We start from the raw sequence: 25,509 nt of genomic DNA on the forward strand, positions 1-25,509 counted from the left end.
TGTTTCTTATATGAGGCTCTTTTTACAACTAGAAGGTTAATATTGTTTTTCACTTGCGACAAAACAACGAATTAGCCGTGCATTTATATGGAAATATGCTTTAGGAGCTATCCATCCTTGCATTCGGAGATCGACACTTCTTGACTGGTAAGACGGCCGCGAGCGGAAACTCAAACAGTGAAAGTGAGTTGTTCAAAAACTTTCTTTTTAGTAAACTCTGTGTACACAAACAATGTTCTCAATGCTGGAGTTCATGTGTAGAGACCCAGGCGATACTTCGAGCAAAGTTTCATGGTGGTTCGAGCCTTCTTAGTGTTGAAAAAATATCGATTTTGATGCGCTCAAAGTTATGCCCCTAGTACTCCCATTCACCGGCCATTGACCACAAAACGAAATCACGGTCAATCTCAAAAACGGCTTGTTTGTCGTAATTATGCTTTTAGATATAAGTTTGTCTCTTTTACAGTAAAAAAAAAAAAACAGCCCAGGTTGCATTTTGGCAATAGTTATCCTTTAACTCTCACTAAGTAACTATAATTTATTTCATAACAATTAAACACATTTTCAACCCCAATTGTAATGTTTTTTTTTTTACAAATATATTCACAAATTATGACAAATACTACCATTATATGTACAGTTTGCTATTAAAATACTGTACACTTATTATTAATAAAATACTTTAAAAATAAACAATTTATATTGGCTGTAATAATAAAAAATAATAAACTAAAAAAATAAAAATACACTACCAGTCAAAAGTTTTTGAACAGTAAGATTTTTATTGTTTTCTTTAAGCTTCTTCTGCTCACCAAGCCTGCATTATTTTTAATCCAAAGTACAGAAATTTTTTTTTACAATATTGTTCTATTTAAAGTAACTTTCTTTTCTATTTAAATATATTTTAAAATGTAATTTATTCCTGTGATCAAAACTATAATTTTCAGCAGCAGTACTCCAGTCCTCAGTAATTATTCAGAATTCAGAAATCAATCTGTCATTCTAATATGCTGATCTTGGATATTTTCTTTTAAAACATAAAAAATAAAATAAATTATTAATACTTTTATTTAGCAAGGATGCTTTAAATTGATCAAAAGTGGTGATAAAGACATTTATAATGTTACAGATGATTTCTATTTCAGATAAATGAGTTTGTCTGAACTTTCTATTCACCAAAGAAACCTGAGAAAATTCTACTCGGCTGTTTTCAACATAATAATAAACATTTTTTGAGCAGCAAATAAGAATTTTAGAATGATTTCTGCAGGATCATGTGGCTGGAAATTCAGCTTTGATCACAGGAATAAATTACTTTTCAAAAATAGAATCAAATAGAAAACTGTTATTTTAAGTTGTAAAAATAATTAACAGTTTTTGCTGTACTTTGGATCAAATGCAGGCCTGGTGGGTAGAAAAGACTTCCTTAAAAAAAAAACTTTTGACTGGTAGTGTATATTTTTGCATCACCGTAATTATGAATATATGAAAATAACATACTGCAGAAAAATATTTATTGTACAAAAAACTGTTCATTTTCATGACAGGTGCCTTGAGATTCATTCAGAGCGAGTGTTATTTTTCAGTATTTGTCTTCAATCGATTCCTTCTCTGTGCACACAGGTCATCTCTGTGTGCTTTTATTAAGAATAAATAGATTTTCTTTAAATTTCACTTTCATACTCTATTGGTATTCATCTCGTATTCCATTAAGTTTTTTCATCCTCTCTTCTCTGTCTCTGGTTCTCTGTGTCTCTGAGCAGGCATTGATTTTCTGTAGATATGTGTGTGTGAATGTGAGAATGGCTGTGGATAGCAGTTGTGGCTCATGCAATCCTGTGAATCCAGATTTAGTCATTTAATGACTGTTATTTTACATCTAGCACAAATTACTGCGGTTTTCATTTTTATAAGTGTGCAGAAAACGGGTACGTTCCTAGAAATCATCCATGTTAGGATGCGTACACAGGGTGTCCATGCGATCCCTGGAGAGACGAGTGTCTTACTGTGATGTTTTCTCTGCGTGTGTTCAGTAATCGCACAGCGCTGAATCGATAGAGGTGGTAAAAGACTTATAGCCACACTAAGCCAAAGTCCACTTAACTGCAAGGCAATTTATCAAAGAGAGAGTGAGAGAGAGGGCTAGAGAAAAACCATTGTTTCAGTTGCTCAAATGCTGTAAGTACACTGGGCACTTTAGTTACTGCTGTGCTATTGTGTCTCACATCTGTGAATCGCCGATTTGTCTTTTTCTGGCCATTTTACCCCTATTTCAGCAACTGTCTATTACTTTAAGTCCTAAGATATTGCAAAGTGTGTCGCTGAAACCTTAAGTCTCACAACTGTTGTCAAAGAGTGAGTGGCATATCAAGAATATCAACAGACATAAATCTGAAGTGCCTAAAAAAATTAAATATGATTTATCAGAACGTTTGCATTAAAAATCTGTACAAAATGTACTGTAAGACCACTGGTATACTGTAAAAACTGATTTGATTACTCTAAATTAAGAAACGTTTACTTAAGAAATTAAATGAAATAAGTATTTTATTTCTATATCAAAATTAAGAGTTTAGGCTTAATATATATGTTGTTTATTATTAATAGAAAAATAATTTGAATTAAGATTGTTTGTCTTACCCCTTTTATCAGATATTTTGTGTAATTTTCAGACATTTTTCATTTTAAATAAAACAGAAATTACATAAAAAAGCAGCATGTAAATAAGAGGTTCAAGATTGAGCATAAGGAGAAATGTATGCAGTTTTTTTCTGCACGTATAAAATAGTACTTGTACAACAAATATGGTTGAAAATTTTTTTCTGAAATAAAATAAAAAATAAAATACAAATATACTTATTTTTTATTTTATTATATTTAAAATAAAATAAAAATATATATATACTTGTACAAGCCTATTTTATTTTATTTTATTTTATTTTATTTTATTTATGGGTTCGAGATTAAAACCTTTTGCAAAACTGCATGCATAAAAATAGTAGTTTATTTTATTTTAATTTATTTTATTTTATTATATTTAAAATAAAAAAATAAAATGTACTTACACAAGCTTATTTTATTTCAATGTTTTAATTTTATTATATTTAAAATAAAAAATAAAAAATATACTTATACAAGCTTATTTTATTTTAATTTTTTAATTTTATTGTGTTTAAAATACATAAATAGATAAAATATATTTATACAAGCTTATTTTATTTTATTTAACTTTTTTTATTTTATTATTTAAAATAAATAAATAAAATATACTTATACAAGCTTATTTTATTTTATTTATTTTATTATATTTAAAATAAATAAAATATACAAGCTTATTTTATTTTATTATATGTAAAATACATAAAATATACTTATATAAGCCTATTTTATTTTTATTTTATTATATTATATTTAAAATAAATAAATAAATAATATACAAGCTTATTTTATTTTATTATTTTATTATAATTAAAATACATAAAATATACTTATACAAGCTTATTTTATTATATTTAAAATAAATAAATTAAATATACAAGCTTATTTTATTTTATTTATTTTTTTATTATATTTAAATTAAATAAATAAAATATACTTATACAAGCTTATTTTATTTTATAGCTTTAAGATTTATTGTGAGGAGAAATTTGTGTATACGAACCTGTTGTGAATCTGGTGGAAATGTTTCTGCATGCATAAAAATAATACTATTTTATTTTAATTTATAAGTTCGAGATTGAGTGTGAGGACAAATTTATGTACGTACGAACCTGTTGTGAAAATGTCTGCATGCTTATCAATAGTACTTGTACAAGCTCTATTATTTTATTTTATTTTATTTTACACATTTTTCTGCATGCATAAAAATAGTACTTGTACATTTTTATTTTATTTTCATTTAAAACATTTTTTAAAGTGCAGTGTGCACTGGAATTGGCATTGATATTACTGAGCCAATACTCATCCAACAAAACTTCACATTTGCATTAATATTCATCTTTTAATATCCATTTTCATAATGGAAACACAACACCATCCGCTTACTAATTAAATGAAACTCTCAAATTCTTAAAAAAAAGCTAATTTAATTAGATCTCATTCCTCTGCGGGTAGAGGAAATAAAAAGCCTGTAGGAAAGATCGCTCATGTTCTTTGAAGTGTCTGAGACGTGCAAAGACCAAAATGTTTCTCCCTCGGGCCAGTGGACCCTCAACCCCATATATTTTATAGAATGCATTTATATATTCATGAAACTACATTATGAAATTCATTTTAGGGTGGAGTGAAGTTCTTAAAGAGCTTGTTCTCCACTAGGGATAAAAAAGGCTCTTTGATGCTTAAAATCTCTGTGGAATCTTTAAGCTATCTTCACATCTTCTAATGCTGAGCATGTAGGTAGCAAATGTACAGTTATGGAAATGAAGATTTCAAAGGAACAGACGCAAATGAAAAATGAATGCAACTGCGCTGCTTTAAATCCATGGTATGTATATAAAATGGCTCTTCGGATTGGTTTGCACTGATGCCCTGATGTTTAAGTTAAGCTTAGTTGATTTGTTTGTTTTGGACAGCAGAACTTTTCTCGTCCTCTGTGCCCAATTCTCTTTGTGGAGGTTGTGTTTTAAAGCCCCCCTGCCATTTTTCTGATGGGTTTTTAAGTGGTCTTCATGCAGCACAAAGTTGGTTTTGTGTTGCGCCGCGTTTGTGTGTTTGTTCCCTCAGATAATTAAGTCTTCCCGCGGCTCCATTCTCTGGCACAGCAGTGAGGAGAATTCACTGCTAAACAAACACTCTCTTAATGACTGCACTGTTTTCTCTCTCTTTCTTTTGCATTCGAAGGCTTTATCTTCACCCTAAAAAGTGGATATTTGCATAATTATACGCTTAATGATGGACTAACTCAAGTATTGTTGCATGTGTGCAAAAAGAAGGATTCAATTAACCTGCAGCAGACCTGCGAATCTAAACACAACACAACAGCACATTATGTTTCATAAAGGGTGTCATTAAGAGGAAATTAATCACTAATATTTGTTGGACGGTGGCTGTTTTTGTGCTTAAAGTAAAGAAAGTTCTGGGGAAAAGTTTGTACTGTCATTAAAAATGAGGAGAGAGCAAGAACGAGGGAGAAAAAAAATTAGCACTTAATGACACTTTTCCAGTTTACTACCTGGTTAAACTGGGTGGTTGGGTATATATCCGTCCATCCATCTATCAATCCATTGTTTAATAAATCAATCTATCTATCCATCCATTCATCGTTCTATCTGTCTACCCATCTATATCTATGCATCTGTCAATTTTCCATCCATCCATCTATTGTTCAATCAATCTATCTGTCCGTCTGTAAATCCATCCATATATCCGTCCATCATTTTATCTGTCTGTCCATCTATCTATCCATCCATCGTTCAATCTATCTGTCAATCTGTATATCATCCATTTATCCATCGTTTAATCAATCTGTCTGTCCATCTATAAATCCATCCATCCATCCATCCGTATATCCATCCATCATTGTATCTATCTGTCTATCCATCTTTCTTTCCATCCATCGTTCAAACTATCTATTCACTCTGTCTGTTTATATATCCATCCATCATCCATCGTTCAATCTATCTATCTGTCCATCCATATATTCATCCATCCAATCGTTCAATCTATCTGTCTGTCCATCTGTATATCCATATCATCATTCAATCTATCTATCTGTCCATCCATATATCCATCCATCCATCGTTCAATCTATCTGTCTATCTGTATATACATATATCCATCATCCTTCGTTCAATCTATCTATCCATCCATATATCTATCCATCCATCCAATCGTTCAATCTATCTATCTGTCCATCCATATATCCTTCCATCCAATCGTTCAATCTATCTGTCTATCTGTATATGCATCTATTGTTCAATCTATCTACCTGTCCATCTGTATATCCATCCGTCCATTGTTCAATCTATCTATCTGTCCATCTGTATATCCATATCATCATTCAATCTATCTATCTGTCCATCCATATATCCATCCATCCATCGTTCAATCTATCTGTCTATCTGTATATACATATATCCATCATCCTTCGTTCAATCTATCTATCTATCCATCCATATATCTATCCATCCATCCAATCGTTCAATCTATCTATCTGTCCATCCATATATCCTTCCATCCAATCGTTCAATCTATCTGTCTATCTGTATATGTCCATCTGTCCATCTGTAATTCCTCCATCCGTCCATCCATCCATCCGTAATTCCTCCATCCATCCGTAATTCCTCCATCCATCCAGCCATCCATCCGTAATTCCTCCATCCATGCATCCATCCATCCATCCATCCATCCATCCGTAATTCCTCCCATCCATCATCCATCCGTAATTCCTCCATCCATCCATCCATCCGTAATTCCTCCATCCATCCATCCATCCATCCGTAAATCCTCCATCCATCCATCCATCCATCCATCCATCCGTAAATCCTCCATCCATCCATCCATCCATCCATCCATCCATCCAACCATCCATCCGTAATTCCTCCATCCGTAATTCCTCCATCCATCCATCCATCCATCCGTAATTCCTCCATCCATCCATCCATCCATCCATCCGTAATTCCTCCATCCATCCATCCATCCATAATTCCTCCATCCCTAATTCCTCATTCATCCATCCATCCATCCATCCGTAATTCCTCCATCCGTAATTCCTCCATTCATCCATCCATCCATCCGTAATTCCTCCATCCGTAATTCCTCCATCCATCCATCCATCCATCCATCCGTAATTTCTCTATCCATCCATCCATCCGTAATTCCTCCATCCATCCATCCATCCATAATTCCTCCATCCATCCGTCCGTCCGTCCATCCGTCATTCCTCCATCCATCCATCCATCTGTAATTCCTCCATCCGTCATTCCTCCATCCATCCATCCGTCATTCCTCCATCCATCCATCCGTAATTCCTCAATCCATCCGTCCGTCCATCCGTCATTCCTCCATCCATCCATCCATCCATCCGTAATTCCTCCATCCATCCATCCGTAATTCCTCCATCCATCCATCCATCCATCCGTAATTCCTCAATCCATCCATCCATCCGTAATTCCTCCATCCATCCATCCATCCGTAATTCCTCCATCCATCCGTCCGTCCGTCCGTCCGTCCGTCCGTCCGTCAGTCCGTCCATCCATCCGTAATTCCTCCATCCGTAATTCCTCCATCCGTAATTCCTCCATCCATCCATTCATCCATCCATCCATCCGTAATTCCTCCATCCATCCATTCATCCGTAATTCCTCCCATCCATCCATCCATCCATCAATCCATCCGTAATTCCTCCATCCATCCATCCATCCATCCGTAATTCGTCGGTCCGTCCGTCGGTCCGTCCGTCCGTCCGTAATTCCTCCGTCCGTCCGTCTGTCCGTCCGTCCATCCGCCATTCCTCCATCCATCATCCATCCGTAATTCCTCCATCCATCCATCCATCCATCCATCCATCCGTAATTCCTCCCATCCATCCATCCATCCATCCATCCGTAATTCTTCCATCCATCCATCCATCCATCCATCCATCCGTAATTCCTCCATCCATCCATCCGTAATTCCTCCATCCTTAATTCTTCCATCCATCCATCCATCCGTAATTCCTCCATCCATCCATCCATCCATCCATCCATCTATCCGTAATTCCTCCATCCATCCATCCATCGTAATTCCTCCATCGTTCTATCTGTCTGTCTATCAATTCATCTGTTCGCCTGTCTGTCTGTTCGTACATCCATCCATCATCGTTCAATCAACCTATCCATCCGTCTGTCATTCTATCTATTCATCCATCAATAAGTATATCCATCCATTCACAGTTCAATCAATCTATCCTTCTGTCCGTATTTCCATTTATCCATCCAGAACCATTGTTTTGTCTATTTATCGCTCTATCAGTCCATCCATCCGTATATCCATCCATCCGTGTGTCTGTCGTTCTATTCATTGTTCTGTCCTTCTATCTATCTATCCATCCATCCATCACATTTATCAGCTGAACATGCATACATGAGTGATTAACATCCTAGTGTGAAACGTCTCTCACACCTGCTCTAATTTCCAGTGGAACTCAGCCGGTCTGAAGGAGTCTGTCTGTGTGTAGTCCGTCCTCAGCAGGAAAACCAGCCTGCAGTTATGCACATACAGAGAGTAATGGTGTCGGTTCATCTCTGTGAGAGACAGAGAAAGTGATAGAGACAGAGAGACAAAGAGAGCACAGAGAGGTCAAGAGAAAGACAAAGAGTACAATTACCTCTTGACATACAAGATAATATCGCTAAATTGAACCTGAGAGAAAAGAAACGGCACCATTTGGTGTGTTTTTATCTATATAAAGATCCTGACAGGAGACCATAGTCAACTTAACAGGACTGGAAGTAGAACTCCAATCGTCCAGCACAAATGAAATTGTAATCTTAACTGTTTCCTCTTCAACCCTGCTGAAAAGATCAACCCTGCGTGAATGAACCTCTATGTCCATGCTGGTCAGTTCTGGTTTAGTGTTATTGTGGACTTCTTGATGACTAAGCTAGTCATCATACCCATAAAACTTCCTGTGTGAAATACCAAACTGTACTTAAAGCCTTTATGTATAATGCGTTATAAAGGTATTCATAATGCATGATGTAATGCATTATATCTTTTCATAAATAATAATAATGAATTATAAAAAATAAATAATATAGGCTATATAATTGTATTTCTATTTTAACAGTTTTTCTCTCTGTCTCACCTGTTTTGTCAGAGTTGCAGAGCAGCGTTTCTTTCTCGGCTCTCTGTCCTGGACTCGGTCCGTGCTTCATCCATGTGGTTATGGTGAACTGATGGGTTAGATTCAGCGGGACGACCCAGTCTGGGATCTTGGCAGCTTGATGACCATCAAAGCGGTATGTGAGGTCACTATCCTGGCCGCCATCCGTCACAAGGCTCGCTGTCCAATTAAAAACACCGCTGGGGGCCGGCAGAAGATCTGTGCTGCCTGATGAAGCTCCTGGTATGTTGCCGTCATGACCAGTAAGTGTAGAGATGAAATGATCATTTGAAAACACAGTTGTGGAGGTTTAATTTCACAAGTCCCTTTCACATGACTCCTATTTCAAACACATCTCTCAGCACACTTTTTGTGACTTTGACATCCAAAAGAAAAGCCTTACAAATTTTGATATTTATTAATTTGTACAGAATTTCTAGTAAATAGGGATGTTTCTGTACCACAGAAAAAGGAATAGTGAACACACCCCTTTATTTAAAATCTTTACTATAAAGATAACACATTTATTTAATTAAGTAAGCAATTAAAGAAACATGTAATGATGTAAATACATAATAATGTGTCATACTAATGTTATGTTATGCACACACAGTTGAGGTCAAAAGTTTACATACACCTTGCAGAATCTGCAAAATGTTAATTATTTAACCAAAATAAGAGGGATCATGCAAAATGAATGTTACTTTATATTTAGTACTGACCTAGTCTCGCGTAGCCAGACCTTCAGACTGACGGCTGAAGGTCTGGAATTCATAGCAGCTTTCATTGGCCAAGGCCCGCCCACAAGACCGTTTGATCGACATGTCAAACAACCAATCACAGTTCGTTTCGTTCAGCGTCATGTTTCGGTGCGTGGAAATGCCCCCACAACAACAAACTGGCGTGCAACAAGTCAGCCATTGAAATAACCAGCATTGAAAGATAACGAAGAAGAGGGAGAACAAGCAGTAAGTCAGTAATTTATTCGCAAATGTCGCAAATGTGTATAACAACAATGGCGTCCGCATAAGCACCTTTTAGCAAAATGCAGAGTAAATCAGTCTGAGCTGAAAATAAACGCGACACTCGCGTCTCCCGGAATTCCAGTAAAATTCAACGAATCAGATGACGACTTCGACATTCCTGAAGTGTTTCCAGTTAAGTGTACCATATGCATCAGACGTTCAGCCAACGTTCTGTGGGCGTGACGTCAGAGGCTGAGACTAGCACTTACTTGAATAAGATATTTCACATAAAAGATCTTTACATATAGTCCACAAGAGAAAATAATAGTTGAATTTATAAAAATGACTCTGTTCATAAGTTTACAAACACTTTAATCTTAATTCTCTGTTGTTACCTGAATGATCAACAGCTGCTTTTTTTGTTTGTTTAGTGATGGTCGTTCACTAAACTGCCTGCTGTTCTTCAGAAAAATCCCCCAAATTATTAGTTTTTTTTCAGCATTTTGTGTTTGAACTCTTTTCAACAATGACTATATGATTTTGAGATCTATCTTTTCACACTGAGGACAACTGAGGGACTCATATACAACTACTACAGAAGGTTCAAACACTCACTGATGCTCCAGAAGGAAACACTATGCCTTAAGAGCCAGGGGTGTAAACTTTTGAACAGAATGAAGAAGGGTAAATTTTTTCTTATTTTGCCTAAACATCATATATATATTTTTCATTTAGTACTGCCCTTCAGAAGCTACAGAAGATGTTTTCCAAAAGATAAAATAAGTTAAACTTACCCTGATCTTCAGATTCAAAAAGTTTTCACCCCCCGGCTCTTTGCATGCATATGTTTTCCTTCTGAAGCATCAGAGAGCATTTGAACCTTCTGTAATAGTTGCATATGAGTCCCTCAGTTGTCCTCAGTGTGAAAAAATGCATCTCAAATTTTAAAGTCATTGTTGGGAATACACATTAGTTCAAATACACAAAAATTAAGAATCAAGCATATGTCAAAATTTAATTTTATAATTTTCGTAAATTCAACTATTATTTTCTTTTGTGGACTTTATGTAAACGTCTTTTATGTGAAATATCTTATTCAGGTCCGTACTAAGTAAAAAATAACATGCATTTTGTATGATCCCTCTTATTTTGGTAAAATAATTAGCATTTTGCAGATTCTGCAAGGTGTATGTATACTTTTAACACCATTCATTTCACACTTCATCCCGTAGAGTCCAATGCATTAGGGGACACAAACACAAGTCATATAAAAGGACTGTTAGTCTTCTTAAAGATCTGTGTTGAGCTGCGTATTTGTATTTTATAGCTTCATTTATATTTTCTCAAGACAATCCCTCTGATACGGTTGAATTACACTGCTAAAGATTCTGCACTGAGACACATACCTATTCTAGGACAAGAGTGGAGGTTTTGTCTGACTAGTTTAGCCCTCAGGCACTTTTCGTAATTAAACCGACCCAAGAGAAATGAGGAAGCGTGCAATGGAATAAATAGCTGTTAATCATACCGCAGAGCTTCTGTAAGGCTCTCTCAGAGTAAGACTGTCTGTCACAGCCTCTCCCAGCACCGCTCGTCTCCAGCTCCACTGTGCTCCTGATCCACGACACCGATCCCGCACACGTCTCCAGGTGCATCTTGGGAAACAACAGCTTACTGCCCGTTCCTGGTTCATAGTCAATGAGCTTGCTCAAGCCTGGGAAGGAAGAAAGTTAGGAAATGTTTTAATAAGTAGCGATAATGTCACTGAGCTGGAAAATGAAGAGAAATTGAGGTCACAGAGTTTTCCAGACTTCGACACAATTAACAAGTCAGTTTTCCACAACATGATGTGCATTTTAAATACACCTTGAAGAAAACGCAACCTTCTGTTGTGCATGAGCTAAAACATTCACAAAAACAGTGATAGGAGTACAACAGCTTGTCAGAGAGGCTCAAAGGGTCTTTTTTGTACATTCTGTAAACCTAAAATGCATATTAATACCTTGGAGTAGTAATATGTCTACTTGAAGAATTTCCTTATTTACTCACCCCCATCCAAAATGCTCATGTCTTTCTTTCTTTAGTCAAAAAGAAATTAAGATTTTTGAGGAAAGAATTCCAGGATTCTTCTCCATATAGTGGACTTCAATGGTGGCCAACGGGTTGAAGGTCCAAATTGCAGCTTCAAAGAGCTCTACACAATCCCAGCCGAGGAATAACGGTCTTATCTAGTGAAATGATTGGTCATTTTATAAGAAAAATGCAAATTTATATACTTTTAACCACAAATGCGTATGCATTTTTGACAGGCATAAGCACCGACCCAGTATTTTCAAAGTGAGCATGCAAAAAAAGACAGTCATCCTTTACAAAAAAAGGTAACACAACAATGTCGGATGATTTTAAAGTTGGAGGAGAAAATGAGATGGAGTTTTTCGCCCTACCTTAACTTTTTGAACTGAAGTACACAGACAAAGAACTAACCACGCATGAGTTTTTCAGTTTGATTACGCAATGTGTGAAGACAAGCATTGCAGAGCTAGTGCAAGACTAGCATTTGTGGGTAAAAAGTATTGCAATTTTTATTTATTTTTTAAGAACATGACCAGTTTTTTCCTGGATAAGAGCCTTATTCCTCGGCATCAACATCTTAGATGGCACGGGGTGAATAAATTATCAGAAAAGCTTCATTCTGGAAGTCAACTTCTACATTAAGGTAGTAATATGTACTCTTACGGTACTATTATGAACCCTTTAGGGGTAAAGGAGGCACAAAGGTGTCCATTTGAGCCCCTGTGACAAGCTGTTGTACCCCCAAAAGGTCATTTTTGCACATTGTTATTTTGCAGTTCGTAACTAATTTTACTTCTATAATCTGATGTATTTTAAAGTGACACATGATATTCTACAAGAAAATGTCATCACCATTTAACACTGAAACAAATGCACACAGGGTTGGAACGTATTGAGTAGATTGCATTTCTAACCATCACAGTTTTGTTTTGGTTAATATTTCAGCATTTCATTGTCATATTTGCCGAGAAAATGTGTGCATTATTCTCAATAACTTGACTTCTGGGGAAAATGTGAGTGATGTTTGCATGTGCAAAGTGCAAAACTCTCAGTAATGTTCTGGTCTCAGAAATTGCAGCTTGTTAATTTTAATTTAAAAACCTAAATCAACACAATTTCTGAAGCTTTTATCACAACTTAATTTCCATTTAGTTCAGTTCTGTTCAGTTTGCTTATATATGGAAAATTAAAGTTTACTTAACTTATGTTGGGACTTGATTGAAACTGCAAGCTGGAATATTAGTTCCTAGCGTACTTTGTCTAGGACTGAATTGGTAATGTCGTAAATGTGTATTTCAAAAGTCATTTTATGAATTGTTTGAGGAAAGACCTGTTAAAAAGGCTAGGAAGGACCAGAGTTTCTGTTGTAGTTTTTAAATTACATTTGAGTAGATCTTGCATTTAGGTTGTATTTAGGGGGGTGAAAACTTGTGAACAGAATCAGGATGTGTTCACTTTTCTCATCTTACCAAAATATCATAGTTTTTTCATTTAGTACTGCCCTTCACTAGCTACATAAGATACTTACATGTTTCCCAGAAGACAAAATAAGTTAAATTTACCCTTAGATTCAAAAGGCTCTTAATGCATTGTGTTTCCTTCTGAAGCATCGGTGAGCGTTTGAACCTTCTGTAATAGTTGCATGTCCTGAGTCCCTCAGTTGTCCTCAGTGTGAAAAGATGGATCTCAAAATAATACAGTCATTGTTGAAAAAGGGTTCAAATACACAAACTTGCTGAAAAAACAAAGAATTTGTGGGACCTGAAAGAATTTTCTGAAGAACAGCAGGACAAACAAGGGACTCATGAACAACAATCACTAAACAAAAAACACATCTGTGGATCATTCAGGTAACAACACAGTATTAAGAATCAAGTGTATGTAAACTTTTGAACAGGGTCATTTTTATAAATTCAACTTATTTTCTCTTGTGGACTATATGTAAACATCTTTTATGTGAAATATCGTATTCAGGTTAATACTAAATAAAAAATAACATGCATTTTGTATGAACCCTTTTATTTTGTTTCTTTTTTATTGCAGAAACTGTATATTAAATCTAATATATATTCAGTGCCCCTTTATTTTTTGGAGCACAAATATTACAAGTACCAAAAAATGTTAATGTGACTAACCTAATAAGCCCATTTGTTTGTTTTTTAATGAAGGAGGATTGTGTTTTCTTTCTGTTTTATTCGGTTCTAATTTATGGTGTTTTTGAGGTTTGTTACCCAGAGCTCTTAGAGCGTCTGGCGAGATATTACATTTTTCAGGCTACATTGTGGCTGTAATGAATTCTATAGCCAGTGGTTATTTAACATGAAGTTATGGGTGAAAAATTAAAGCGGCGGACAGTTTTAAATGGATTGTGTAAACATGCGTTCACATACAGACCACACAAATATTAGCTCACACACAAACACACACTTTGAGCTGCTTTGGAGCTGAAAATGGTTATTTTATGCATGGAGGGAGCCTAAAGGTAACAACAAACTCTGTTTGTGTGTGTGTTTGTAGACAATGCATGTCCACCCCTGCTGAATTATTCACCCTTGCTTATGAGACACAACAGGGGGCTGTTTACTTTTCTCTCTCCTTCATGCTTTTATGTCAGATGTTAAAAAATGGCCTTTACTCAAGTTGTCATCATCCAGTGGGCTGGAAAGGAATTGGCCTGAAGCTTTGACTGTGTGTGTGTGTGTGTGTGTGTGTGTGTGTGTGTGTGTGTGTGTGTGTGTGTGTGTTTGTTTTTGTGACATATCAGGACACAAATTTGTGTAATAACATAGGTATGACATAGGTATTACAAGGAGAGGGTGACTTATGAGGACATTGCCCATGTCCCCACTTTTCAAAAGGCTTATAAATCATACAGAATACATTTTTTTGAGAATGTAAAGATATGCACAGTCTCCTGTGAGGGCTAGGTTTAGGTGTAGGGAAGGTGTAGGGTGATAGCAAATATCGTTTGTACAGTATAAAAACCATTACGTCTATGGAATGTCCCCACAATTCACAAAAACAAACATGTGTGTGTGTGTGTGTGTGTGTGTGTGTGTGTGTGTGTGTGTGTGTGAGAGAGAGAGAGAGTAAATAGGAACATGTTTTGAGTCTCCAAACTCACCTGAGGGACAATCACATCAGAGACACATCAAAGTGCATTCTAGGAGACACATTTTACTCTAGACCAAAAGTTTAGTTGATTTTATCCATTGGGATTTGACTGGATGGTGAAAGGCAGTTAAAGGGGAAGGAAAAAATTAAAGTTGTTGGAAGGAACTTTTTCCTTTTGGAATAAAATGCACAACTGCTTTATGCACAATAAGGCCAGGAACATGTATTAAAGAGACGGTGCATGGAAAAATTAAAAGCAGTGTGATATTTTGAAAAACACTGCAGGCAAAAACAGAATACTGGAAAGAAAACATCCAAAACACACTGTTAAGTGTTTATTTTATAGCACTTTATCTATTTGTGGCAATAGGTATTGTTTAAATGCATATTCTTAAAGGCCGTTTTCTCAAAATGATTTTTTTTCTCCAACACTGAGCCATAAATCTCTACTTCATTAGCTTTTACATAAACCAAATGTTACATTTTGATTCTTGTCTCTATCCTGAAGGTTTTTACAGAGGGATTTGTTCATATATAATTTGCTAGATTTTATATAACAAAAAAACTAAAAATATATAGTTTTCTGCCTGTTCTAAGCATTTTCGGAACTGTGGAATGATAAAATGAGACCCCTCTGTAAAAACATTTGACTCTAATATGTCCAAAAAATTAAACAAGAATTTTGAAACTGACTTCATCGAGTGTTTAGATTTTTTTTTGTACTGGAAATGTATGCAAATTAGCACATATTTCATCAAATAATGCATCATTTGCATATTAAAACATTTTTGAAAATTTGTAATACAAAAAAATGCTTGCAGTTATCAATGTAATTAACCAACTGAGTAAGTAAGGTGATAACTCTTAGTTAATTATTTTACCCTATTCACATGCGGTGTCTCACCCTAACTGTCTTTTTTGGACAAAAAAAAAAGGCATTTTTCACAGAAGAAAGATACAGGTGTGGAATGACATGAGAGTGAATAAAGTAACAAAATGTTTATTTTTGGGTGAACTATCACTTTAAGAATATAAATAGGTTCAATTTTGATTAAAGGTTGACTTGAAAAAGCTTCTATTTTAAGATTGACATTCACAGCTTTGATTAAATTTAAGGTTGTTTTTACACTTCACTTGTTTGATCTCAACTAGAATTTAATTCTGCTTGAACTTGGGTTGCAAATAAGAACTAGCAATGGTTGTTCACCACTGTAGCTAGGAAACAACTCTAGAGGAGATGTTAAAAATGGAAAGAGCTTTTTACCATAATTTTATGCTTTTGTTGCTTTTTACTTCTCAACATGCACGAAATGAAACCGCGTCTGCCTGCTTTCGTATCGGTGGAGAGACTGTACGGAAGCTGCTTAGCAAAGGCAATTTCTGCAGAGGCAAGCAGCAATGAGAAATGCATTATACTGTATTAGGCAAATGATATGATATGATAGCAGCTGATTTCTGCAAACTAGGCCAGATTGCTTTTATACCAAAGCTTATTGGAGTTTGCATGAAGCCTGAATGTATCTAAATGAACCAAATGCTAAAATTAAACTGAGTTTGGTTTGCATCTAAAGTTTTAAAATGCAAACACGCAAAGTTCTGCATGAATAAGTGCGGTGTTCTCAAAGATCTATTTTTAAGGAAATGCATTAGAAATTCAACAAAAGTTAATTGCAAATTGCAATATTAACAGCATCAAACAAGTTTTCTGAAATTAGGTTCATAAAAAGTAATTTTTGCCTGATTTATCCATAAAAATGATGTATTTAAGCTGATTCATAATGCTAAATAATAGTTGTTTTTTCTTTCTTTTGTTTTTCAGTTCAATTCGCCTAAAAAGTGAAAATTGTGCATTAATTTAAATGCAGCTTACGAAGATGACGACATTTGCACTAAAACAAAGTTTTATTAAATGCATTAGTATTCAACATTAACAAAATAATAAGTAGAATTTTCTTTTCCCATTTAAAAGTTCCATGTTATTTTGTTTTTTCTGCTGTCTACGATCATAATGGACCTCTTTTTGCAACCAGTTGAGCAACTCCGCTTTAGATGCGTCACGTCTTTAGTGAGTAAAACTGATACCAGGAGCTTTCAAAGAACTGCATAATGCATCATGCTGGCTATCATATGAAAGCATGTGTGTTAATTCTGATGCAAGCCTCCTGCAGCAATCAAAAGGAAGAAAAAAAAAGCACAAACCTACAGGAAGAAAGAAAAAAACAGAGATGCAGAGAGATGGGAGGGGGTCAATACTATATTGAGTTTAAAAGCAAACAAAAATAGCTTCGAGGGAAAAGAAAGAGATGGACACAAAGTGACAGGAAATTTGAAAGCACAGAAGCGGTCCTTATGTGTGTGTGTAACTCTCTCAGCTGAATCTGGTTTTAGACAGAGAAGCTGTCATGAACAGATCATAGGAAAGGAATTACTATCCCAGAACTGTATTTTCTACTCCACAGACTTGAGTGTTTGTGTGAGTGTTTGCTTTTTTGTGCATTTTAGGTTTGAACTTGTATCTAATTCCCACACTGACCTAGAGTTTATTCTATCGATTCATTATATGAATAAAACAAGTGAACATGCACTAGTGTTGGTAAGGAAGTCGTAGTTTTTAAGTTGCGTGGCATGGAGCACACTGTCTTACAAACTGAGGTGCTTTCTTAAACTGTCCTCCTTTTAGTAATCTAGTATTGACTTGAAGTTCATTTCAGAGAATCTGTTTATTCAGATGATTCATTTCAGTGAAGCAGTTCAATCTGCTGATTCACAGATTTGAATCTAAACAAGTCAGATTCAAACTGAACTTCAACTTCAGTTGTTTTTTATTAAACATGCAAATTCAGAAGCAGATTTATCTTAAATATATTAAATAATAATAGAACAGAGAGAGTGTTGTTATTGTTAACTAAAAGTAAAACTATCAAAATGTACATTTATACATTTAACAGACATTTTTATGTCAAAAAGCCAATACTATTCATACACTCTTTAAAATGAAAGTGCTTCAAAAGGTTCTTGAAGCAATGCCATAGAAGACGCATTTTTGGTTCCACAAAGAACCATTCAGTCAAAGGTTCTTTAAAGAGCCATTTCTTGCTTACCCTTTTATAATCTGAAGAACCTTATTTGCCACAAAGAACCTTTTGTGAAACCGAAAGGTTCTTCAGATGTTAAAGGTTCTTTATGGAACCATTTAGACAAAAAGGTTCTTCTGTGGCATCGTGAAGCACCTTTATTTTTAAGAGTGTACTAAACAATTAAAGGTTTATTAGTCAAATAGATTAGTTGTCGTCCAGAAATTAAAATGACGATAAAATATAACTACAAAAATTCAGATTAGCTGAAATAAGTTTAAGAGGAAATACTAAATTACTGAAATTAAATCTTAAATATAAATTAAAGCTGAAAAAAAAATGACAAAAGCTATATTACTTAACAAAATTACTAATATTAAACTGAAAATTGAAAATATAAAAAACTATAACTAATAATTTATTATTAAAATAATACATAAATAAAAAATAAATAATAATTGTTAATAATTTAAGTCTTTTCTGCTCATGAAGGCTGCGTTTATTTGATTAAAAATACAGAAGAAAACTGCAATATTGTGAAATATTATTGCAATTTAATAAAGTTATTTTCTATTTTAATGTACTTTAAAATATAATTTATTCATGTGATGCAAAGCTGAATTTTCAGCATCATTACTCCAGTCTTCAGTGTCACATGATCCTTCAGAAATGAGAAATCATTCTTATATTCTGATTTATTATCAATGTTGGAAACAGCTGTGCTGCTTAATGTTTTTCTGGAACCTATGATATTTTTTCAGGATTTTTTGATGAATAAAATGTTCAAAAGAACAGTAGTTGTTCAAAATAGAAAACTTTTGTAACAAATACACTATACTGTTTGGTGTCAATAATTTTTATTTATTTATTCTTTCTTTAAAAGAAATTAGACACTTATTCAGCATGGATGTGATAAATTGATAAAAAGTGATAGTAAAGATTTCTGTTTTGAATAAATGCTGTTCTTTTTAACTTTTTATTCATTAAAGAATCCTGACAAAAGTATCACAGGTTCCAAAAATAATTTTTTAAAAAATTAAGCAGCACAACTGAAGACTGAAGTAATGGCTGATGGAAATTAAGCTTTGCGTAACAGAAATAAATTATATTTTAAAGTATATTAAAGTAGAAAACTTATTTCAAATTACAATACGATTTCATAATACTTTTTTTCTGTATTTTTAATTAAATAAATGGAATTCTGATGCGCATCAGACAACTAAAATCATTAAAAACCTTACTGATCCCAAACTTTTGAACAGTAGTGTAATTAACACTAAAATATGATAATTATTTAAACCTTTTATTCAAATACCTTTACAGCAGTCCAGCTGTACAGCTTTTATGAAAAGCGTTGCAGTACACTTTCAAAGGGGACTATTATCTACTTTAAAAGTGCTAATATGTACCTTTGAGGTTTTTTAAAGAGTAAATAAAGTACAAAGATGTACCTTTTAAGATTTTGTACCTTAGGGTGCCAGCCCACTGACAGCGTTGTACCTTTTTTCACCAGAGTGTATGAAAAACACTAAAGAATTTAGCTAATTAACTTCCTCATAAGTGCACTTTATCAAATTGTTCCCTGGTGGACCTCTGACATCTGACCATTTTCATGTGAGGTTAAAACATTTTCAAATCTTACCCTGCCATCCAGGCTTGCAGATGGGTTTGACGTGGATGTGTACAACAGCATCCTGCACCGCTCTCTTCTGACCACAGTCGAAAGCCGTCACATGGATTTTATAATGTGCTTTCTTATCAAAGCTCAGGCTCTCTGTGTTCCTGATGTTACCTGCACACAAGCACACACATTGAAATACGAATAGAAAAGTGTTGTTTGCATGTGTTTGTGAATGCGTTTCTCGTGCTGACCGTTGCGGTCTATAGCGAAGGCAGTGTCTTGAGAGGTGATCTGGTAGTTGCAGATCTGGCTGTATTGTGGAGAGCAGTCCTGGTCTGACGCCTGCACCTGCAGAATACTGTCATACACTTTGCCCTCTGTCACCGAGCCGTGATACTCCAACTGACCGAACACGGGAGAAAACTCGTTCACGTCTCCCACCTGCACATGCACCACAGCCCTGAGAATGAGAGAGAGAGTTTTTTATTGCCTTTTCATTGTCCAGGAGACGTAATGGAGAAAATGTCCTCACCCTCAGGACATCTAAGATGAAGATGAGTTTGGAGAAGTTTAGCATTACATCACTTGCTCACAGATGGATCCTATGCAGTGAATGGGTGCCGTCAGAATGAGAGTCCAAACAGCTTAAAATATCACAATAATCCACAAGTAATCCACACCACTTCAGTCCATCAAATATTGTGAGACATTTTTAACTTTAAACCATTGCTTCATTCTAAAATCTCGATCCAAAACTATTGCTTCATTCAGGTAACAACACAGTATTAAGAATCAAGCGTATGCAAAATTTTGAACAGGGTCAGTTTGTTTTTAAATTCTATTATTTTCTCTTGTGGACTATATGTAAATATCTTTAATGTGAAATATCTTATTCAGGTCAGTACTAAATAAAAAACAACATGCGTATTGTATGATCCCTCTTATTTTGGTATAATTATTAACGTTTTGCAGATTCTGCAAGGTGTATGTAAACTTTTGACCTTAACTGTATCTTTAATTCATTTTTAAATTAGTTTTAGCTTTGGAAATGTTATTTCAGTTAGTTGCCAAGTAATCCACACCACTCCAGTCCATCAGTTAGTGTGTTATGAAGCGAAAAGCTGCATGTTTGTAAGAGGCTTTTTAAAATTCAAACCATTGCTTCATGCTAAAATCTGAGTCCTCTATCCCAAAAATATTGCTTTATTCAGAGAAAATCAGGAGGGGAAATATGCACAGAATCAAACCATTTACAAGCAAAAATGGTCTAAAAGAGATAAAAAAAAAAAAGATATGTTGGATTTGATGTGAGTGGAGAACAGGTTATAGACATTTTCACTGGATTATGAATTCAGATTGTGGCCAGAAGTGACACTTCAAAGTTCAAATGTCTTAATGATGCATTTGTTTCTTATGAACATGGGCTTTTTGCTTCATCTGATGTTAACTGTTGGACTGGAGGGGTGTGAATTACTTGTGGTTTATTGTGTGTCTGTATGTTTTTATCAGCTGTTTAGACTCTCATTCTGATGGCACCCATTCACTGCAGAGGATCCATTGGTAAACAAAGACATTTTTAACTTCAAACCATTGCTTCATGCTAAAATCTGAGTCCTCTATCCCAAAAATATTGCTTTATTCAGAGAAAATCAGGAGGGAAATATGCACAGAATCAAACCATTTACAAGCAAAAATGGTCCGAAAGAGTTATAAACAAATATGTTGGATTTTGATGTAAGAGGAGAACATGTTTGAACATTTTCACTGGATTATGGATTCAAATTTTGGCCAGAAGTGACACTTTAAAGTTCAAATGTCTTAATGATGCATTTGTTTCTCATGAACATGCTTTCCGCTTCATCCGATGTTAACTAATGGACTGGAGGGGTGTGGATTACTTGTGGTTTATTTTGTTTTTTATCAGCCATTTGGATTCTCATTCTGGTAAACCAACTCATCTACATCTTGGATGGCCTGAGGGTGAACTTTTTCATCAGTTTTTAATTTTTGGTGAACTTTTTTAAGAATCGACTTTGTCTCAGAGGTTTCAGTTAAATATTTGAGTTCATATTGCACACTATACATATTTTATGTTTAGATTTTCAGCTTTCATTTTAGTTTTAAGGTTTGGTAATTTTGCTATGTGCTTTTATATTTAGAATTTCTTTTTCCTTTTTTCTTTTGGTAATGTGACAAGTGAGGGCCTCATCCAACTATTACAGAAGGTTCAAACACTCACTGATTTTGAACTTTTGAACAGAGTGAAGATGTGTACATATTTCTTATTTTGCCTAAGAATCATAGTTTGTTCATTTAGTACTGCCCTTCAGAAGCTACAAAAAATACTTACATGTTTTCCAGAATTCAAAATAAGTTAAATTTACCCTGATCTTCAAATTCAAAAAGTTTTTATCCCCTGGCTCTTAATGCATTGTTTTTCCTTCTAAAGCATCAGTGAGCATTTGAACCTTCTGTAATAGTTGCATATGAGTCCCTCAGTTGTCCTCAGTGTGAAAAGATGGATCTCAAAATCATAGAGTGATTGTTGGAAAGGGTTCAAATACACAATGCTTAAAAACTAAAAAAAAATTGTGGGACCTGAAGGATTTTTCTGAAGAACAGCAGGCAGTTTAACTGTTCAGGACAAACAAGGGACTCAAGAACAACTATCACTAAACAAAAAAACACAGCTGTGGATCATTCAGGCAACAACACAGTATTAAGAATAAAGTGGTCATATTTATAAATTCAACTATTTTCTCTTTATCACATAAACGTTTTTTTATGATCCCTCTTATTTTGGTAAAGTTATTAACATGTTGCAGTTTCTTCAAGGTGTATGTAAACCTTTGACCTCAGCTGTCTCTTCAATTTATTTTTATATTAGCTTTAGTTTTGGAAAGTGTATTGCAGTTAGTTGCCAAGGCAGCATTTGTAACTTTAAGCTTTCATCTATTAATTATATTTTCTTTAATACTTTAATGTCTAATGTTTATCCTGGACAGCAGTGAGATTACTTGGAAAACAATGGAGACTTTCCAAAGAAAAACACTTTAAGACACATGTCTCCTCTAGAGCAGAGCTCACTTATTTTCTTAAATATTCTCTGAATTTGCTTCTGTGCATATTTTTATAAACCTATTAAAATAGCAACTGTATGTCAGGGTGTGTTTATCACAAACAGGGCACGGTTGGCTGCATTTTATTTAGTGATTTTATGGAAACGTAGCATGATAGCACGCCACAGATTTGACTGCTGAGCTAAATGCATATTTTTAGCGGGCCTGAAATGAAAAACAGCAACTGAAGCCCATTTAAATTACATCTAGAATGGAAAATCTTAGCTCAACAGTTAAAAACCAATAAAAGTAAGGAGGAATAAATAAAAACATGTATCTCATGTTATTTTGACTAAATGCTGTGTTGGCTGGGCTGCAGATTTGATTACTACATTAATTTATGAGAAATTAAATTTAGTCCATATCTGAATCTAATTATTGATCTCAGCATTTGAGGAGACTTTTTCCCAAGATATAACGCTTCAAAAGTCTCCATTCGTTCTCCATCACTGTCCAGGAGAAGCAGTGAACATACTAAAGAGATCTCGTTTGTGATTTCTCCCTCCTGCAGGTCATTATAAAGTCTTAGAAAAGTCTTCGGGGAGAGAGATATTTTAAAAAAAGGTCTGAAAGAAAAGAAAAGTGCCTCCAGGTATCCTCACGGCCAGTCCTGACACACTTTTGCAAGCTGAAAATACCAAAATAACAAGCTTGCATCATTCACGTCGTCAAAGACGTAAAGTGAGTAATACTTCACAAAGGGCAACAGCTCGTCTGACAAATGACGGGATTACAAAGACCCCTGCTAATCGGTGTTATAATGAACATACGCAAACACACATTTATATGTGCATTAGGCATGAAATCTCTAGTAAAGCAGTGTGATGTTGCAGCTTTACTGCCTTTTAGAGTCTAATATCTCACTTTAATCCTTAATCCGTGTGTGTGTGTGTGTGTGTGTGTGTGTGTGTGTGTGTGTGTGTGTGTGTGTGTGTGTGTAGTATCGTAGATCCAAGCTGTCAAAGCCGGATACAGTAATCCTGTCCGGATTAAAAAGATATAGAGTAATGAGGAAGCTCCCTCTCTCTCGTCTCTATTTTTTTTTCTCCACCATTTCATCACTAACCTCATTTCTTTTTTGCTTATTCACAAATGTCTTTTGTCATTTTGTTTCAAAGGACTTCAGTCTAGCTCACTGCATTAGCTCTGTTAAAGTGTCTTTATATGGATATCTGCAGGTACAAAGAAGCATCTTTGGCTCAGTGTTTGTTTGCAGCTTTCATTCTGCAGGTAAACGGGTGCCATGTTCATTAGCGAGAGCTCTAAAAAGCTTTTAATGCCGGAAGGTCAGACACCTTCTTATCAGAGCCAGTACTGAGAAAAAAGACTTGATTTTTGATATTACAAAGAAAAACGATGCATTAAGGGGGTGTAAACATTTAAACAGAATAAAGATGTGTACGTTTTTCTTATTTTGCCTAAATATCATTTCTTTTTTTTCTTTTTTTGTGCTGCCCTATGAGGCTACGGAAGATAAATGTTTCTGAGAAGAAAAAATAAGTTCAGTCTACCCTGATCTTCAAATTCAAAAAGTTTTCAACCCCTGGCAGTTCAGTATCCTGTATTGAAAATAAAATCATGAGCCATCCATTTTGAAATACTGTATATATGCTAATGAACCATTTAGTAAAATTGTGAAATATTTTTACATTTTAAAATAAGTGTTTTCTAGTTTAATACAGTAGATGTCAAAAGTTTACATACACCTTATTTTTACCAAAATAAGAGGGTTAATGCAAAACGCATATTATTTTTTATTTAGTACTGACTGAAAAATCCTTCAGGTCCCAAAATTTCGTTGGTTTTTCAGTTTATTTTGATTTATTATGATTTTGAGGTCCATGTTTTCACACTGAGGACAACTGAGGGACTCATATGCAACTATTACAGAAGGGTCAACAACTTACTGATGCCCTAGAGATGTGTAGCCTACATTTTTCTTATTTTGCCTAAATATAAAAAGATTTTCATTTAGTACTGCCCTTCAGAAGCTACAGAAGATGTTTCCCAAACAAAATAAGTTACATTTACCCTGATCTTCAAATCAAAAGCTTTCACAACTGGCTCATAATGCATCTTGTTTCCTTCTGGAGCATCAGTGAGTGTTTGAACCTTCTGTAATGAACGGATTTCACATCTCAGTGTGAAAAGATGGATCTCAAAATTATACAGTTATTGTTGGAAAGGGTTCAAATACACAAAAAACAACTAATTTGTGGGATGTACAGGATTTTTCTGAAGAACAGTGGGTAGTTTCACGTCAAACAAAAAAAAAAAAAAAAAAAAAAAAACAGTATTAGGAATCAAGCATATGTAAACTTTTGAACAGGGTCATTTTTATAAATTCAACTATCATTTTCTTTTGTGGACTATATGCAAATGTCTTTTATGTGAAATGTCTTATTCAGGTCAGTACCAAATAAAAAATAACATGCATTTTGTATGATTTTACCATTTTAATTTGGTAAAAATAATTAACATTTTGCAGATTCCACAAGGTGTATGTAAACTTTTGACCGCAACTGTACATTTAAAATTTTATTTAAAGCATCATTACTCCAGTCTACAGCATGGTTCTTAAATCAGTATATTAGAATGATTTCTGAAGGATCATGTGACACCGAAGACTGGAGTAATGATGCTAAAAAAATTAAGCTTTGCATCATGGGAATAAATTACAGCTTCAGGTATATTAAAACAGAAAAGAGTGATTATACATTTGTAATAATATATCACAATT

At 34.6% G+C, this 25,509-nt stretch overlaps 1 protein-coding gene across 1 annotated transcript in view; it reads right to left on the reverse strand.

Annotated features, from left to right (window-relative positions):
* Nucleotides 1-25,509, reverse strand: part of clstn2b (calsyntenin 2b) — a 78,279-nt gene that overhangs the window by 30,278 nt on the left and 22,492 nt on the right. Inside the window, exons 4-8 of the mRNA XM_073818055.1 lie at nt 19,902-20,110; nt 19,672-19,821; nt 11,297-11,482; nt 8,786-9,043; nt 8,101-8,222 (exon numbers count right to left, since the gene is read on the reverse strand). Coding sequence (XP_073674156.1) covers nt 8,101-8,222; nt 8,786-9,043; nt 11,297-11,482; nt 19,672-19,821; nt 19,902-20,110 — 925 coding nt within the window. The remainder of the gene's footprint in view (nt 1-8,100; nt 8,223-8,785; nt 9,044-11,296; nt 11,483-19,671; nt 19,822-19,901; nt 20,111-25,509) is intronic.

Source organism: Garra rufa, chromosome 14, assembly GCF_049309525.1.
Source record: "Garra rufa chromosome 14, GarRuf1.0, whole genome shotgun sequence".
NCBI lineage: Eukaryota > Metazoa > Chordata > Actinopteri > Cypriniformes > Cyprinidae > Garra > Garra rufa.